Source organism: Exophiala aquamarina, assembly GCF_000709125.1.
Source record: "Exophiala aquamarina CBS 119918 chromosome Unknown aczIA-supercont1.6, whole genome shotgun sequence".
Classification (NCBI taxonomy): domain Eukaryota; kingdom Fungi; phylum Ascomycota; class Eurotiomycetes; order Chaetothyriales; family Herpotrichiellaceae; genus Exophiala; species Exophiala aquamarina.
The window spans coordinates 306342-324895 of record NW_013550582.1 but is presented as its reverse complement, the minus strand read 5'-3'; the positions used below and the strand labels follow the sequence as shown (position 1 = coordinate 324895).

The 18554-nt window shown below is 53.0% G+C and overlaps 4 protein-coding genes across 4 annotated transcripts; 2 read left to right on the top strand and 2 right to left on the bottom strand.

The window, feature by feature from the left end:
• Positions 1 to 710: 710 nt before the first annotated feature.
• A1O9_07510 (uncharacterized protein) lies at positions 711 to 2187 on the top strand (the record flags this gene model as incomplete). Its single annotated transcript, XM_013403066.1, has 3 exons — positions 711 to 1271; positions 1375 to 1772; positions 1869 to 2187. 3 exons carry the CDS (start codon positions 711 to 713, stop codon positions 2185 to 2187), a joined length of 1278 nt encoding a protein of 425 aa, XP_013258520.1.
• A 771-nt stretch (positions 2188 to 2958) lies between these two features.
• On the bottom strand, positions 2959 to 5520 carry A1O9_07509 (uncharacterized protein; the record flags this gene model as incomplete). Its single annotated transcript, XM_013403065.1, has 1 exon — positions 2959 to 5520. One exon carries the CDS (start codon positions 5518 to 5520, stop codon positions 2959 to 2961), a length of 2562 nt encoding a protein of 853 aa, XP_013258519.1.
• Positions 5521 to 7306: 1786 nt separating this feature from the next.
• A1O9_07508 (uncharacterized protein) lies at positions 7307 to 9583 on the top strand (the record flags this gene model as incomplete). Its single annotated transcript, XM_013403064.1, has 1 exon — positions 7307 to 9583. One exon carries the CDS (start codon positions 7307 to 7309, stop codon positions 9581 to 9583), a length of 2277 nt encoding a protein of 758 aa, XP_013258518.1.
• Positions 9584 to 10442: 859 nt separating this feature from the next.
• A1O9_07507 (uncharacterized protein) lies at positions 10443 to 17839 on the bottom strand (the record flags this gene model as incomplete). Its single annotated transcript, XM_013403063.1, has 2 exons — positions 10443 to 17333; positions 17384 to 17839. The coding sequence occupies 2 exons, from the start codon at positions 17837 to 17839 to the stop codon at positions 10443 to 10445; spliced, it is 7347 nt and encodes a 2448-aa protein (XP_013258517.1).
• Positions 17840 to 18554: the final 715 nt, after the last annotated feature.

Below are 18554 nucleotides of genomic sequence, written 5' to 3'. Positions count from 1 at the left end.
AAGGATAGATCAAGCTCATGCGATGACCATGTCACCATCTTGGCTGGCCTCAGCCTTCAGCGTTATCAACACGACATCTCGTTGGGCTAAGGGGATCCGTACCCAACTGATAGTGGTGCCAAGGCTGACCCCACAAACACAATTTAGTGTGACGTCATATACTAAACCAAAATAATACCGACTTCGATCCCCAGATAGTAAGTCGTACGACTGCAAGTCCAATGCCAACCATATGGCCTTATCCGGTAAAATATTTGGTGCACAATGACGCTGGACATGCACCATGAAGAACATCCAGCCCTCGTATCCCATATCCGATTTGGTGGCACAGACACCGAAAGGGACGCTGCCGGTTTTGCATGCTGACTGACTAAAGGGGGGCTTGGAGCACGAAGAACTATTGGTGGAAATGACTACCCTGACAGTCTGACTCACCCATCTCCGGTTTGAGAGCTCTGGGTGAAAAGCAGCTTTCTGGGTCTTGTGGCTTGCGACATAGAGACTCCTCCAGTATTCCGCGGCTCGGATTTTTAGCCGTTCATTCAGTCGAGGATATATATGTGTGTACATCAAAGTCGGCGGCCATTCTAACCCTCCCCATCCATCCCATTCACGACTAGAAGCATAGGGCGAACTTCAAATCTCCCCAGTGCTTGCGGACAGAAATACACAAGACGACCAAAAGAAGAATCATCATCATCATCATCAAAATGCCCAAAATCAAGGTCCTCATCATCGGCTGCGGCGTAGCAGGCCCAGTGCTAGCACACTTCCTCAAGCGCAAGGGCTACGTGCCGATCGTGTTTGAGAAAGTGTCGAAGCTGGGCGATGCAGGGGCGTCCCTGATGCTGATGCCGAACGGCCTGAAGGTGCTCGGTCTCGTCGGGATCCTCGACGACATCCGGCGGGACTCGATCGACCTAGAGGCGCTGATCGACACGACGTCCAGTGGCGAGGTGCTCGGCATGTCGGATATCCCGACGACGTTCGAGCAGAAGTACGGCACGCCGGGGTTGGGCGTCAAGCGCACGGAGCTCAACTTGAAGCTGAAGGGGATGGTGCAAGATCTTGGTGTGGATGTCAGGGAAGGGTGGGAGTTAGAGGGCATCGACGAGACGGAGGAGTCAGTCACAGCGCATTTCAGGGGGAGGGAGTCGGTCACGGGTTCGTTTTTGATCGGATGTGATGGAATCAAAGCGGCGTCGAGGAGTGTTCTGTTGGCGAAGAGAGCGCTGCAGGAAGGCCTGCCGGAATTCACAGGTCTGACGCAGGTGAGGAAATCCACGAGACACCGAATGCCCCTTCGTGCTGTCTCACTCACCCACCAAGTCCCATGCATGCATGACTAACATCCACCCTCTTCCTACGAAACAGACAGCCGGACTCTCACCCACTCCGCCCGCCCTGCAATCCCTCCCGGCGCTGCGCAACTGGTACGGCTCAGGAGTGCACGTGATATCCTACCCGGTATCCTCCACCATTACATCCTGGGCGGTCACGCTACCAGAGGGGTCTGGCCAAGAGGCAGCGTGGGGACTCTGCTCTGCAGCAGAGATCGAGGAGCGCAAGCGCACACTCGTTGAACACGTGAACTCGTGGACTGACGAGGTCCCGGCGCAGCTGATCCGCGGCGCGACCAGGATCATCAAGTTCGGCATCTACGACCGCGAAGAGATGGCACCCGAGCAGTGGTATTCACAGCGGTGTGTGCTTGTGGGCGACGCAGCGCATCCGACAAGTCCGCACTTGGGACAGGGTGCGAATCAGGCGCTGTAAGTTAACTCTGATCTCTCCTTCTGCTTCTTGTCTCCTCGTCCTCCACCATGCATGTCCTCGCATGTCCTGACAAAACTCTTCTCACCAACCAGGGAAGACTGCTTCATCCTGTCACATGCCCTGCCGTACCTGGACGCGAGCGACTCGGCCGAGTATGCGAGGGGACTATCGAAGCTCGGCGCCGCCGCACTCACCGCAACATTCGAAGAGTACGCACAGAAGCGACAGCCGCGTACGGCCGCGCTGGTCAAAGGCGCGCGCTCACAAGGTCAACAGCGAGTCGTCACGACAGGGCCTGAGGACTGTCGAAACCGAGACGAGCGCGTCAGGGCGGCGTGGGCGGACAGCGAGGCCGTGAGGATCAAGTATGATACGCTGCTGAGCGGGCCGTTTCAGCATCCTTTGCAGTGAAGATCCAAGGGGTCCTCATGGGAAGAACGGATGTAGGGGTGGCCGAGGTGCCCGGTGTGGCCGGTGGATCCCTGAGTGTATTGTTATATCCTCTCATACGGAGGGGACATTTCGCAGACTGTAGAATAGTTCATTAGAAATGTTTGGCCATCATGGCATGATGATATACCTACCGAGAGCGATGTAACAGGTGGCTCCTGAAATCAATAGCCAGTAATCCGAGGGTGGTTCAATGTTGGTTGAATGACTTATTGTCGCATTAAGCATTACAGTCATGCGAACGGAGGCATGGACTTTACACTATAGTACTACTATAGCTCGACTAGGCCGATGTAGCATCAGTCCAGCACAGCCAATTTCCTCGCCCTAATGCCTCATTTCCACAAGCCCCGATGCCCTCAATCTCTAATTCTCAGGGGTAGTAAATATTCGAGCCTGGGGTATCGCCGCCACATAGAAACCTATGATATCCGTGGCTTAACTCCATGCTCCTCATAAACATGATGCTGTTCATGATTCCATCTTGATCATCCTCACTCACGCTGCCCAACGTTCCTGCAGTAACCATCAAAACCGACATAATTTCTGTACATCGCAATCATAACAAATACTTGAAAAATAATACTTCAGTTGAGCCTGTATGCTCACACGAACCAGATAAGATCAAGATGTGGGGAATCAAATTCCCTCCCCAATGCCCAAAAAGAGCCCAGGCCCGACATTCAAAATTGGGCTACTTTTGTCTACCATTGTCGTTAGTCAGCGAGCTGACTAATGTCCAGGCGCTGAGCTCTTCCGCTCAGCGGCGTTGTGGATTTCAGCAAACATCAACGCTAAGAGAGATACTCCAACGATGACAATAGTTGCAACAGAGGCGCCAACAATGCCCCAGTGCAATATGCTGAGTCTTTGTTTTCTCAACATTATCAAGACAATAGCGCCAACAGCACAGGCCTCAGCAGCTATCACGCCAGCAACAACACCGGCATCGACTTCGACCACAGCCTTTCTACGGCCTGTCCCCAATAGAACGGCGGACATGGCTAGTAGAATACCAGAAACGGCAATCAAAAAGCCGTAAAAAAGGCAAAGGGTTCGTTCAAGAGCCTTTTGTCGTGGGGTAAGCACTTGATATGGACGATACATCGACCTTGAGCCGGATCCGTGAGAAGCTGTCCTCCAAGACGATTTGGGCTTATGGGGCCGTGGAATGAGAAATTCATCGGTGTCCGAACCAGACGAGTCGCCATCGCCATTGGCATCGTCATTGCCGAACATTTGGTCTCCAAGCAGTGGTGCCCGTTCGGGAGATGATTGATTGTCCCACAACTTGACGCCGAGCGGGAACCACGAAGCGGCTCGGCTCGTGCCCTTACTAAGGCTGGCATACATGGCCGCAAACGTCTTTGAGACGGTCTCGGTACCAGGGAAGAGAGGAGCGTCTGGATCAACATATATAGCATACCGATCGTCGGGGTTGACATCGGAATCACCATCGTCGAACTCATTCCAGTACCGTTGTGACGGTGGATCAGGTTTGGGGAGCAAGAGACGAGCGCGCTTCTTTTTCCGGCCAATGGCGGGTGAGGTGGTCGGCTGGAATGGGTCGGAGATCTCACTGCTAGTGATGTGATCGTCTGATGTCACAGACGAGAGCCGTCGTTGGGGGGCTGAGAAGATACTACTGGCAGCAATACCATCGGTAGAGGATGGACCTGATGAGATGCCAGACATGTCGGTTTGGCTAGGGTTGGCCCGACTCGAAAGTCGAGATCTGTTCTTGCCAGGAGCTATTGGGACTTTCCTGATATCTTTGTCAAGAAGACAGTGCCAAGAGGGCTCTGGAAGGTGCCTTTGGACGGTGTGGATTGCCATGTTCTCTAGAGTAAAGTCATAGATGCGTTCAGCCAGGTGAGAGCTGTCGAATGTTCGGACCACGGCAGGGGTACGTGCGAACTCCCAACGAATGTGCAAAACGGCGTAGGGGAAAGCGTCACCGGTGTTTGGGTGATGGGTGGGATCCTCCAGGTGAGCGATGTCTACGGGGGTGACGGTCAGGGACGAATCAAGAGTGGCCCAATTGGCAACGTCAGCTGAATTGGTGATGCCAAAATAGCGAGAACGAACGGAAGAAATCTCGGCCAGGGGCTTGACGTCGCGATGCTCGGTCAAGTAGTTGCGGATTGCTGAGACTTCATATGACTGCTTAGGAGGGCTTGACTCGCGTTGCAGAGCAGAAGATAAGTCCTTTGTTTTGATGGTCAAGATGGTCGAGCCAGCTGAACTGGGAGACAGACCAGCCAGGGTGACGGCAGCTTCTGGCTCTTGACTCCAATGGGCACTTAGAGCAATGCGAGTTGGTCGCGACTGGCTGGAGTCCTTGACAAATCTTTGGGCATTATCAAAGAAGATGGCGTGGGTCAAATCATCGGCAGACGTAGACAGGGCAGATGGCCGCCTTTGAGAAGCAATTGATAGTGAAGAATTGGCACGAGGAGGAGCAGTGGATGCATCACGCATGTATTTCAGCAACAGCGTACGAGCCTCGTCAAGGTTATCGGGATGGATCCAGTAGATGGCACTGCCGGCGGCCTCTCCATACGGGATGGTCAAAACGGCAGCATCAAAAGCTAGAGGAGTACGTAAAGCAGCCTCGTTAATCTGACCGACAATGGACTTCTTAAGTGATTGAGTGGAGAGACGGTTTCGTTCCGACGAGGGATTCGTGGATTTGCCGGTCAGCATCGGAGCGGCCAATTCGTCGGTCAGAATGGTTGAGAGTTCGGTGATCTGTGCCTGATAATCCGAGTAGTCGGTCCGTAGTTTCTCGGAGGAAAAGACCTCAACGTCGACCCTAGTCTGGAGATCGGTGGAGCCAGTCCATTTGCGATACTTCTTGAGGAGTTTACGGAAAGCCGTCTTCTGCACGGCGGCGAAACGGGCGAGGTTCTGGATGTCATCACTGATGTCTTCGGCGTCCTTGACCAAGCGCTGGTATTTTCTGGCTTGCAGAATTGGGCGGTCGAGGTGGTTCTCATCAACGGCATGTTCAGCGATCTTGACCTGCTTCTCAAGGTGGGCGACTCGACGGTCAATTTCGCCCTGCTTGCTCCGAAGGAACAGAGTAACGTTGTCGTACTCTCCCTGTAACAGCCTCAGCAATTGATTGTCCAGCTCTTGCCAACGGCTTTTGCCCTGAGCAGGGATGTCCAGAGGCACGGCAAAGCCGGCGGAGGTCCTTGTCTTTATCAGGTGTTTTAATTCATTGTATTTGAAGTTATACGCAGCCCACTTAGGTACTGATCTCTGGTAGAGAGTATCGCCGAACTTCATTTGGTGGAGGCGATAGGTTGGGAAGATCAGGAAGGAATGATAGCAGCGAGATTGACAGTGGTCGTAAACTTCATAGGAACCGGGACTGGGACTGGCTATTTGAGTATGTCACAGGCAGGCGCAGGAGCCCTGTGTGGGCACAGGTAGGATTGGGAATGGGATTGAGAGTGGGCTTGGAAGTGGGAGTGAGACTGGCGTCCAAGTGGGAGCTTTTCTGCAAACGTGCAGGACGATGGGACAGCACCGAGTACTGCGGAGCTTGTGCTGATCAGAACAGTGCTCCGTACCACAGTCGATGACAAGAATGCAAGAGGTAACAGGTAAGAAGTGAGAACTAACAGGTGAGAGGTGAGAGGCGAAGAGATTCTGGTCTTCCCAGCCAGTGTCTTGCGTTCCTCGGAGTGGTATCTCTTGGGAGTTGAATCCTTGTGATCTGAGAGACTGCACTCGTAGAGGCCTCTCCTAACGACTAGAGACTTACTCGTAGGACCAGAAAACTCAAGACTAGTAATTAGAGAGTTGAAGCCAGAACGGACTGGGAAGGCGGGTCGTTCGATACGAGGAGGGGCGATTGAAGAGTCTTCCAACGTCTCACTGGCTGGCGACGGTGGTGGTAGTGGCAATCCAACAACGCCAATCTTCCCCAGCGGTCGTAGCCAGACCTCTCAGCTATGTCTACCTAGGGCCTACAGGCTGTGGTCTGTGAAAAAGGGCCAGTGACGCCCCAGTGGCTACCCTGTGGCTCCCCGAACGGCAGTTAAGCCCTGGTCGCGTTTAGGTGCCACCCCCCACTGCATGTCCAGGCTTAGGATAACAGCTGCTGTAACTCGATCGAGCCTAGACTGTCCGCACGCAGGGCTCAACAGCAGCAAAGCATGCAGATGGCCCTTTGAGTTTGAATTGACTTGCATCTTGCGACATGACAGATGCCACCTCCCACCGGCCGATTGCGAGGTATTCTTGAATTTCTGATACTTTACCATTAGACTAGTCCAGAGAACGGAGCAACGTCCACAGACTCGTCCCCGAATGAATACAGACCATGATTATGCACATGTTTGTTGGGACCTCCAACACGAGAACCCGGAGCTGACTGGATGATAATACTCCGTACCAAGGTAGATTACGAGTAAACATCTTGTGTGGCCAGCTCGACTCTCCCCTCCCCTCCGCTACACGAGTATTTCCAGAAAGAGCCATCAGGCGTTGTTCCACCTAGGGAGCATGCCAGTTACATGACTGCCAGGGCCCAAATATGAGGGGCCTCGGGCTCTCAGACCCACTCGAAGACCAAGCTGGTGCCAGCATAGATTAGCCTAAAATCGGAGAGCCCTGATCGTCAGAGTAGGCTTGCTTGGCGCTCCCCTGCCCAATAATCAGGGCCTTATGGGGGGTCAGTCTATCTGTGCTCACCTAGGAGGTACGGAGGACGGAGTAATACCGCGTATACCTTGGGCCAGTTGGTACCGAGGAGTCTGACAAGTACCTGAGAGCAGGGCCCCCTCCCGTATTCCGTCAGTAACTAGGTGCAGGGTAAGGCACCCGTTGTATCCGGTTGGTCACCCTGCCCTAGTCGCTTTGCTCCATCTCGAAAACAAGAGAAAAAATTATTCTCCGAGCAGACACATGCAACATCCTTTGTGTGCGCCCGCAGACAAACTCGAACTCGCCAAATTAGGCATTGCCAGATTTTTCCTATCAGGCTGCGGGCAGGCTTTACCTTTCACTGTATCTGCGGGCCTCCTCAGTCTTGAGATTCTCCATGTCCCTCGTCGAGGCCACCACCATGGCCCTTCCCAGCTCGCTGCTGTCAAGCCTGTCCTCAGACTGTCATCATTTCTTGCAGCCCACGTTTAATTTACACCATCAGACCTTGTCTACTATCAAGACACTACTTGACCCCTTAGCTTTCGACATTGCCGGTGCGCAGACATTGAGAAGGGATGAGAATAGGAGAAAAAGAAAACGAGGGGACACCGGTCATGAGGACACCCCTCTGCCCCTGCAATTGCGTCAAATTTACACCGATGGGCTAGCCATCAGACAAATCTGGGAGCAGGCAAGGAGGATTCTAGATGCTGCTTCCGATGAAGTCGCCAAGAACATCGTTGCCCAGGCTGCCCAGGACGAGCCCATTGTCAATGCTATTGCAACAGAGAATCGCCCCACCGATGAGCAGGAGGAGAAGGAGGAGGAGGACGGCCTTGATGAAGAAGCTCTCGATGAGTGGGAGGACGAGAAAGAGATTGAAGAAGAAGAAGAAGAAGAAGAAGAAGAAGAAGAAGAAGAAGAAGAAGAAGAAGAAGAAGAAGAAGAAGAAGAAGAAGAAGAAGAAGAATATGATGATGATGATGATGGCGATGGCATTGGCATTGACGACAACGATACTGGACAAGACACTGAAGACAGCGACCATCAGGACTCGTCCTCTAAAGCCAAGGACGCCAATCCAGGAACCTATCTTCAAGATCCAAATAACCTCAACGATGGATTCTTCTCCATCGACGACTTCAACAAACAAACTCAATTTCTTGAACAACAAGACGCTCGAGGCGACGATGACAACCCAAGTGATGAGGATGAAGTCGATTGGGATGCTGACCCTTTGACCATGGCCTTCTACAAGCCAAAAGATCACGAGGGAACTAAAGGCAAGGGAAAACACGAGGAAGAAGCTGACTCCTCCGACGACGGCCCAACATTCGGGGACGCCGATTTGAGTGCCATTGGCAGTGACGAAGAAATCCTTGACCCTGATGACGACCTTGATCAAGGACTGGCTGGAATCGACAACACAAATGACATTCGCTATGCGGACTTTTTCGCCCCTCCTCCCAAGAAACCATCCAGATCCAACCGGATGCGGGCTCTACCCAAAACACAGCCAAAGCCACGAATCGCCAATCAAACCGACTCGGACGCTGAAAACGACATTTCTCGAGCCATGGCAGATGTGCGTCGAGATCTGCTCGGATCAGAGGATGAAGCTTCCGATGACGACTTATCTGGGTCAGATCTGGACAAGCCCTCGATGAAGAATTTGTCCACCCATGAAAAACAGCGACTTCAAATCGCGGCCGAGATCCGTCGCCTCGAGGCCGCGAACATCGCCAAAAAGGACTGGACCGTCTCCGGCGAAGCCCGTGGCGCCGACCGCCCAGTCAACTCCCTACTGGAAGAGGACCTTGAGTTCGAGCGCGTAGGCAAGCCGGTCCTTGTGGACACAGCCGAGACGACCGAGGAGATTGAGCAGCTAATCAAGCGCCGGATTCTCGCACGAGAATTCGACGAAGTGATCCGCCGTCATCCGGATGCACTCGGCGACGCGAGCACGACGCGTCGTGGACGAGTGGAGCTGGACGACAACAAGCCCACAGCGGGGCTGGGTGAAATCTACGAACAAGAACATCTAAAATCCACGGACCCGGGCTACGTGGACCAACGGTCCGCGGCGACCAAGAAGGCTCAGCAAGAAATCAGCAGGATCTGGAAAGAAGTCTCGTCCCAGCTCGACCTGCTGAGCAATTTGAACTTCAAGCCTCGACGCGCACAGGCAGAGATCAAGACCGTCGAAGACAAGCCGACCATCTCCATGGAAGACGCCCGGCCCGTCGGAGCGGGCGGAGAGGACAGCATGCTCGCACCCCAGGAAATTTACCGCCCGGGCGAGGACCAGAAGCGCAAAGGGGCCGGCGGCGACGACAACGACATTGTCGTTCGAAAAGGCGGCTCGAGCGCCGCGAGAGACGAGATGACCCGCGAAGAGAAGCTCCGGCGAAGGAGGCGGGAGAAGGAACGGATCAAGAAAGCAAACCAGATGCAGGGTACTACCGACGCCGCCCACCTGCAGAAGAACCGCGTCGAACGGCCGGGACGGAAACCCAAGGACGCCGAGAAGGAAGACATCCTGACCCAGCTGCGAAAGGGCAACGTCAAGGTCATCGACAAGAAAGGAGAATTGCAAGATCTGGCGGGCAAGAAGACGAGGAGGAAGAAGAGTGCCTCGGGCGGCAGGGACACCGACGTCGCCGCCAACGGAGGCGCCGGTAACTTGAAATTGTAATTCGTGCTTCAAATTGGCCGAAAACCAAATTCGAAATGCTTCATCTATCCATCCATCCATCCTCTGAGAGCTCTTCACGATACTGTATGACCATGAACTGTCCAGTGCATCTTTATTTACGTCAACACCAGGCCAAAACAATCTCTTCCCTTCCCCTTCCCCTTTCCTTCGCGACGACTTATCCACCACCGCTATCACTCCCTCTTTCAAATGCTACGATAGGGCTCCCGCCCGCGTCTGTGGGAATGATGGTTGATATTGATAGATATTGAGAGGCAAGTACTGCCAGGTAGATCCCAGAGGCTAATCATCATCATCATCATCATCATCATCAACACCAACAACACAAAGTGGGTATATCTCTTCTCTGCATCGAACATAACTTCAAACTTCGAATAGACGCTGACAAGCACCCACACACATGATGACCAGATTATACCGAAATATATTGTAGTGCTGGTGGTACGCTCGGCTGTACCCTTGGAAGTAACTTCGAAAATCTTGCCCACTTCAATTTCTTCCTTTCTCTCCCTACCATAGAACAGGATCTGCCAGATTGAGGGAATTCGATATATTCCCCATTTCCGAAGAGCAAGCTAAATTGCTCCCCTGCTCTCGCTATCGCTGAAATGCCAATCAATCAAACAAGGGTATAGATTATATAAATAAGCAGAAAATGATAATGCGATAGATAGTTGCACACCTGTTCCAGCCAGGTTATGTTCATCTGCTTATCGCGAATTGAGTGGCAAAGTCTGATTGCGGTTGGGCTGGGCCGGGCTGGGCTGGGCTGGTGAGAAGGCCGCCGATGACTCCTGATCGAGCCCGACATCTCCCAGAAGTCGAGGGATCAAGGTCATCAGAAGAACCCGCCGAGGAAACTCCTTCGTTTGCTGTCATTCCTCCCCAGCGTCGGTCTTCCATCGAATGTCTTGACCGGGGCTTCGTCGTAGCCGTAGCCACCACCAGAACCTCGCTCATCAGCCGGGTCTCTATCACGGTGTCTTCGCCGCTCTCTTCGGTCTGGATCTCGATCGCGCTCGTCACTGCCACCACTGTGGCTTTTGCCTTCAGCACGCCTGGAGCTTTTTCTCCTTGCCCGATATTCTTCGGCCTCGGCATCGGTCATTCCACCGTGTTTGTCGCGCCTTCGACTTCTCCGTTTATGGTCATAGTCATCATCGGCGGGACGAGGCTTCTCACCGCTGGGGTCCAAGATTGTCTCTGCGACTGGTGGTAACTCGGGTGGTTCATCTGCTTGTGAATGGACCCAAGAGCTGGTCTTATTGGCTGGCGGTGGAGTTCCTTTGCCGCCACCACTTCGACTCTCGTGGTATTCCTCAGCTAGAGCACTGGGGCGATGTCGACTAGAACGTGCTCGGTCTTTGTCTCTTGACTTGTACTCCCTTCGCCTTTTGCGCTCATCTTCCTCCTCCTCGTACACGCGTCGACGTTCCTCCTTCGACATCTCATGATTGGCCCCGTCCTCTGCTTCGAGTTGAGCACGAAGACGTCTTCGTTCTTCACGCTTTCTGTCGGCCTCTTGACTCATCTCGAGCTCTTCTCGTCGGATACGAGCTTCCTTAGCAGCCCGACGAGCTCGCTTCTCTTCGCGTCGCTGGTCTTCTGCTTCTTGCTCCTTTCGAGCTCGTTCACGTGCTTTCCGTTGATGCGCTTCAAGATCGGCCTTCTCTCGTTCTCGCCTCTCCCGCCGTTTTTGCTCCCGTTCTGCTCGTCCTGCCTCCTCCTGTTGGTCGCGTGCCTCCCGCTTCGCTCTTCTCGCGATACGTCGTGCTTCAACATCAGCGTCAGTCTCAGCAGGCGCGTCTGTGGTAAAACCGTCACCATCCACTGCTCGAGATCGTCTCCTGGATCGATCTTTGGAGCGTATAGGGAGACCTTGATCTTCGGCATCCGTTAAGGTCATGCTCCGCGGCCTTGGTTCAGGATCGATGGCTTTTGCACCACCAAAGAGACTCCCAAAAAAGCCAGTCGACTTCCTGGGCGCTGTGTTGCTTCTCTTGAGATGTGGAGGATGATCCACAAAGGCAAGATCGTCAGGACCGCTAGTGACGAGCGGATCACCATGTTCAACCATGACGACATCATGGTCATTGGAAAAATTTCTGATTTGCGACTTAATCTGTGTGAACGAAACCCTCCCGTCAGCATGCTGCTCTTTCTTGAAATCTGGCGACCACGACGGGCGGACAATATGTCCAGGAAGCATAGAGGAGGACTTTTCACCTACCTCTTTCTTAGGTATGGAAGCCTTAGTCTTGGACTTGACCTTGGCACCAGTCCCATTCTCAGCAGGTGCATCCTCATGTGTGTGGATCATCACCATGTCGTCGTCGTCAATTGGATACGGATCAGGTGGACCTAGAGCGGAGTCAATACCTTGCACTTTCGCAAAAGATCCGGGAGTGGGGGACCGACCTTTGCCCTTAGACTTGACTGATGTTCTACGCTCCATCTTCCCAGTCTTCATGCCCATGAGCTTCGCGGCCTTGGAATTCATTGGGCTTTCGTCCTCTGGCGGAGGTGATACTAGACCATCTTGTGACTGGCGCCGCGACGATGGGCGCGAGCTTGCTGCACTACCTGGTCGCTTCGTCGCTGAGGACCGCATGGCGGAAGGAGGGGGTCCACCAAACATGAAATTTGAGAAACTTGTGCCTCGAGCAGCCTTGGGTCGTTCAGCAGCTTTTGGCTTTCCCTCCTGATCCGAGCTGGAAGACTTGGACAACTTCTCGGAATCTTTCTTGTCGTCGCTTTCCTTTTCCTTTGGCGTCTTGGTTGACTTGGATCGAAGCATTGGAGGAGGTGACTTTTCCTTCTTGGAAGGTGTCGAAGTGTCCTCGTCGTCCTTCGACTTCGCCTTGGACGACTTCTTAGGAGGAGGGGCAGCGCCCCAAAACCCCCAAGATGCCGTTGCGGATCGTTCAACTCTCGGCCTCTCCTTCTTGGCGGATTTTTTGTCCTCTGGTGGTGGAGTGGGAAGCTTGTGGCCTTCAGCTTCGTCGTCCAAGATATTCAGATCCCTTGTTGCTGAGACTTTGGGGGTCGTAGTTTTGGACTTGATGGCTTTCTTCTCTGACACTTTCGCCCTCGACTTAGTCTTCTCTGGAGATGGAGGCATAGAAGGTTCGGTTTCGTCGAAGTCGTCGCCAAACGCGCCGGGGAAACTGCCAGGCACAGTGTCTTTTGACTTTCGTTCCTCTGTGATGGGAGACGCGTTGCCACTCTTCCTGGTCAGCTTGGACTCCTTTGATGAGGTTGGCTTTGTCTTGGAGGCTGATGCCTTGTCCGCTTGGCTCCTTTCCTCTTTGGGCGATAGCGCGCCCTCTGGTGGAGGATAGTCCTTAGTCAGTGGACTCCCTGCCTTCGACTTCTTTCCGGTTGCTTCTTTACCGACTTCCAATGCTTTGATGCGGTCGGCCACAGAACCTCCAAGTTTGGACTTCCCAGTGGTCATGACCTTTGCAGTCTTGGAAGAGGTAGTCGGCTTGTCAAGGTCAAGTCCAAGGTCAAAGTCGTCGTTGAGCTCTGCTAGCGTGTCGTCTTGATTGGCCCACCCCTGTTTGGCAATTTCCCTTTTGGAGTCTATCTCCTTCTTGCCAGCTGTCTTCTTGCCAGACCCGCTTCCCCAGAATCCAAAGTAGTCGTCGGCCTTCTTGTCTTCCTCCTTGCCTGGAGTCGACTTGATGAGCTTGGAACTTTTCCCGGCTTTCGACGCAGGGGTGGGCTCTTCAAGCATGTCAAGGAGGTCGGGCTCGGCCGGTTCTTTTGTGGTTGTTTTCCCCTTGCTACCAACCTTTGTCAATTTGCCGCTAGACTTCTTGGATTTCTTTGCAGCTTCTTCTTCAGCCAGTCGGGCGGCTTCCGCCTCCTCAGCCTCGCGTGCAACCCGCTCCTCTTCTTCCCTCTGAGCTTGTTCCTCTGCTTCCTTCTTCGCCTTGGCCTCTCTCTCTTTCTTGGTCAGCTTGACGGTTGTCACGGTCGCTGCGGTAGCTGCAGCTCCAAAGCCCCACAGGCTCTTCCCTGTCTTCGCAGGTATGGCTTCTTCCACAACAGGTGGATCTTCATCAAAGTCATTGAAAGAACTAGAAAATGTCCCTTTCTTGAGCTTGTCCTTCCCAGTCGCAGTCTTGGAAATCTCGCTCCTCTTGCTGGAAGCCTTACTCTTGGTGGCAGTCAATGGTGCCCATGTGTCGCCACCAAAATCATTGTCTCCAAAGTCCATTGGATCTGGTTCTGGTGTAAGGCCTTGGGCAGGTGGTGTGGGGACAGGCGGGGGTGGTTCAGTCTTCGTCTTTGATTTCGACAGTCCCTTTTTGTCCTTAGTTCCAAAAGAGCCCCAGGTATCCTCCTGTGGTTCATCTTTCTTAGAAGCTTTGGATTCAGCGATTGTACCAGCGCCCTTGAGTTTAGAGTCTTTCTTCTTCTTATCCGAGGCGGTAGCTCCCCAAGGACTCCATCCTTCGTCGGCTTTCCCCTCCACTTCTGCCATCGGCTCGGGTACAGGGTCTGGGTCGTCAAAACTCAAGAAGCCCTTCTTCTGCGAACCCGATTTCTTGTCTTTGGAGGTCGCAGCACCCCAGCTGCTTCCCCAGCCGTCGTTATCCTTCGCCTCTGCGAAATTGTCTGTGCCTCCCATTGGCTCATCCATGCCCAGGAAACCCTTGCTCTTTTTCTTGTCTTTCGAAGAAGTCCCGATTCCTCCCCAAAGATCCAAGTCTTTGGCAGCTGGTGCCGTGTCCATCAGAGATGATGGCTCGTCGATTGGGTTCAGGAAGCCTTTCTTCTTGGTAGTCTTTTTGGAACCCCAGGCGGACCAACTGTCGCCTACTTGCTCCTCAGGCTCGTTGACCGACGTTGATGGTTCATTTCCAAAGTCAAGGAAACTCGACTCTTTCTTCTTGGAGTCTTTCTTGTTCTTTGTGGAGACTCCCCAAGAGCCCCACGTATCCTCTTTGGTTTCTGGTTCTGGCTCTAGGACGACTTCGGGCTCGGTGGGAACAGGGATTCCACTCTTGATATATTCCTTCTCTTTCTTTTTCCTGTCCTTTGGTGTAAGAGCCATCCATTCTGCGTATGTCATACCTTCCTGCTTAGACTTTTCAACAACCTCGGGTTCAGGTGGAGCCTCGAATTCGGGTTCGGTAGGAATTGGTATTCCCTTGAGTTTATAATCCTTTTCCAGCCTTTTTCTGTCTCTTAGTGAAAGGAGATTCCACTCTTCCCAACTAATAGCCTTCTCTTTTGGCTCCTCCGCGGGAGGTTCAGGCTCAGAAGGAGGTTCCGTGGGAATAGGGATGTTATTTGCAAGGTACTCCTTTTCCTTTTTCTTTCTCTCCTTCGGAGTCAAGGCCATCCATTCAGTATAGCTCATGCCCTCATTCTTAGGCTCCTCTATCCAGGGCTCTGGCTCTGGTACTGGTTCGGTAGGTATCGCTATACCAAGAAGGTTGTACTCCTTTTCCTTCCTCTTTCTCTCCTTCGGTGTCAGAGCTATCCAATCGGAGTAGCTCATGCCTTCTTGTTCGGGCTCTTCAAGGGCGGGCTCAGGTTCGGGCTCAGGTTCAAAGGGTATCGGTATGCCAAGGAGGTTGTATTCCTTTTCCTTCTTCCTTCTTTCTTTTGGTGCTAATGCTATCCACTCAGAGTATGGCATCCCTTGAGGGCCAGGCTCTTCTACCACTGGCTCGGGCTCTGGTACTGGCTCGGTGGGTATAGCTATACCGAGAAAGTTGTACTCCTTCTCTTTCTTCTTTCTCTCTCTTGGTGTCAATGCCATCCATTCAGAGTAACTCATCCCTTCTGCTTGAGGCTCTTCAGCTAGTGGTTCGGGTTCAGGCTCAGGCTCCGTAGGGATCGGGATCCCCTTGGCTTTATATTCCTTTTCCGTTTTCTTTCTCTCACGGAGTGACAGATTCATCCAGTCGGCATAACTCATGCCCTTCGGTTCAGGTGCTTCTTCAGGAATATCCGGTACGGGTTCCGGCTCAGGCTGAGGGATTAGTATTCCCTTTTCTGCATATTCCTTCTCTTTCCTTTTTCGTTCCTTTGACGACAGGCAGATCCAGTCAGCGTAACTCATTCCTTGCTCCGTCGGTTCCTCCTCGATAAACGCAGGCTCAGTCGGGATGGGTATACCCTTTTCGAGATACTCCTTTTCTTTTTTTCTTCGTTCCTTGGTTGATAAGAGCATCCAGTCATCGTAGCTCATAGCCTGTTCCAGCGGCTGTTCTTCTACAACTTCAGCTTCAGTTGGAATTGGTATGCCCTTTTCTGTATATTCTTTCTCCTTCTTCCGGCGCTCTTTACTGGACAGGGCGATCCAATCAGCGTAGCTCATGGCTTGTTCTTCTGGTTCCTCTTCAACGAGCTCAGCTTCAGTGGGAATGGGTATACCCTTTTCATTGTACTCCTTCTCCTTCTTTCGTCGTTCTTTGGTCGACAGGGAAATCCAGTCAGCATAACTCATGGGCTTCTCTTGTCGCTCCTCGAGAATCTCGGGTTCGGGTTCAGGTTCAGGCTCTGTAGGAATTGGAATCCCCTTTTTGATATACTCCTTCTCCTTCTTTTTCCTGTCTTTGGCTGAGAGTGCCATCCAGTCGCTGTAGCTCATACCGAGTTCCTTGGGTTCTTCTTGTATAGGCTCGAACTCCGCCTCCGCCTCGAAAACCGGATCAGGTATAGAAGGCTCAGGGCTTGCAAATTTGCCCTTCTTGCCCTTCTTGTCTTTCTTGTCGAAGGTGCCCCATATGTCATTCGCAACGGCTGGCGGTTCAGGAGCCGGCGGGGCCTCTTGAACGGAGTCATCAAGAAATGATCCCTTCTTGGCCTTCTTGTCTTTCTTGCCCTTCGCCGTAGTGAAAGCACCCCAAGTGTCGTCTTCTGCCGGGGCATCATTTGTGGTTGCTTTGGTATCCATGGCATTCCCCAGATCAATTGAAGCGGAAAGATCCTCAATGCCTCCTTTCTTTCCTTTCTTTGTGGTTTTCTTGCCCCAAGCAGCGGACATCCAGTCATCACTGCCATCAGCTTTGGTCTCCACAACTGCTGGGGGTTCTGGTACAGCCAGAAGATCATCCGTATCTTGAACTTCACTGATAAGGTCCTTCTTCCCCTTTTTACCCTTTTTGCCACCACCAAAGCCCCAATCGAAAGTGTTATCAATGGCACTGACGGGCTCCGGCGCGGCTGGAGGAGGTGGTGGTGGGATCTCTGGATCGTCTCCATAGAAACTGGACTTCTTCTTGCTCTTAGTCCCCCACGCCCCCCAGGAGGTTTCCTCCTTGGGCTCGGGCACCAGTGAGACAGGCTCATCCTTCTTTTTCTTGTCCTTCTTGCCCGTGGTTGTGAATCCCCATGCATCATCGGCAGGTTTCGACTGGCCCATGTCGCCGTCGAAATTGAGAGTCGGTTCCTCGGCGTTGAACTCATCAAAGTCAAAGCCGGTCCCATAAGCCGATGTTTTTTTCTTTGATTTGCTGCCAGCGGACCAGGGATTGTTGTCGCCGAAATCGGTTGTCCTGGAGTCTTTCTTGGAATCTGTTTTGTCAGTAGTGCCATTTTCAAGCGAACCAAAATCCCAAGTCTTGCCCCATGCCCCAAACCCACCCGTATCTTTTTTGCTGTCAACACCGCCAAAACTGAAGTCTAGCTTAGGAGCAGTATCGTCCAAGCTGATGTCCTGGAATGCGGTTGACGCCGGGGTTTCTGCAGGGGCCTCGTCGACGCCCTGGATATGACGGTTAGTCAAGCACCTGATCGAGGCACAGCTCAGCTTACCTTCTTTCCCTTCTTCTTTTTGTCCTTCTTAGTAGCGAAACCAGTGGTCCAGTCGTCGTTCACGGCGGCGTCATTGGCTTCATCTGCCCAACTCAGATTGTTTGCGGCATTGGCGGCAGCAGCTTCCTCCTCCTCCTTTCGTTTCTGCTCTTCCTCCTCCTGTTTCTGTTTAGCGGTCTTCTTCTTGTTCTTCTTACCGCCACCATATGCCCAGTCGTCCTCATCGCCTCCTCCATTATTATCGCCATCACCATCACCTCCAGCCCCCGAACCATTGTCTCCCCCTCCATTGCCACCTGCGCCACCGTCACCACCATCACCGACTGCATTGCCGTCGCCTTCATTGTCCGATTCCATCCATTTGGCTTGCTGGGCGGCTTTGGCGGCCTTCTTGGCCGCTTTCTTCCCACGTGTTTGCACGCCAGCAGTGTCACCAAAGTCAATCTTGAAATCCATGTGGACAGACGAAGAGGGAGGGCTCTGAGTCGAGGGGGGGGGGCCGTGCAGCTCTACCGAGGTGGAATCGGCAAGACTATGGGCCTTTGCGACGGGGTCGGATAAGGCCTGTAATAGGTCGTGGTCTTCGGATGCATGTGAGGGTGGACTTGAGCCATATGGCAGTGGATAAGATGCTAGTTGGTCTAGAAGAGCTGCGACCAGCGCAGTTGCTTTCAAATAGACCTCGGGACTGGGTGTGGGAGTGAGAGTGGGTGTGGGTGTGTGCTGTTAGGTATTGTTAGGAGTGGTCTCGGTCGAGGTTCAAGAGAGAAACGCAACACGACCGAGCAGGTGGAGGTGCAGGGGCGATCGGGAGAAGTAATAGTAATAGTAAGAACAGGCAGGGACTACACAGTTCGAGTTAGAAGAAAGATGTTGCGCATACCCGTAGTTCAGGCTTGTTGTTCTTGCATAGTCCAAGTTGGGGTCTGGCGGTGTAGAAGCTACAGGGCCAATCGGCTGGGCTATAAGAACCAGCCTCCCGCATGCGACAACAACGCGACCTTTGAATCTCATCCATTCCAGTCCTGCAGCATCGCAGGGTCCTTGGTCGACGATACGCGCTCTCTCTGACACCGGCGGGCGACGCGGCTACCAGTGCGGCAGCCATGCTGTTGTTGAGTAGTGAAATGATCTATGTTGGAGTAGGAGAGCATTTGATGCGCTGGCGGAA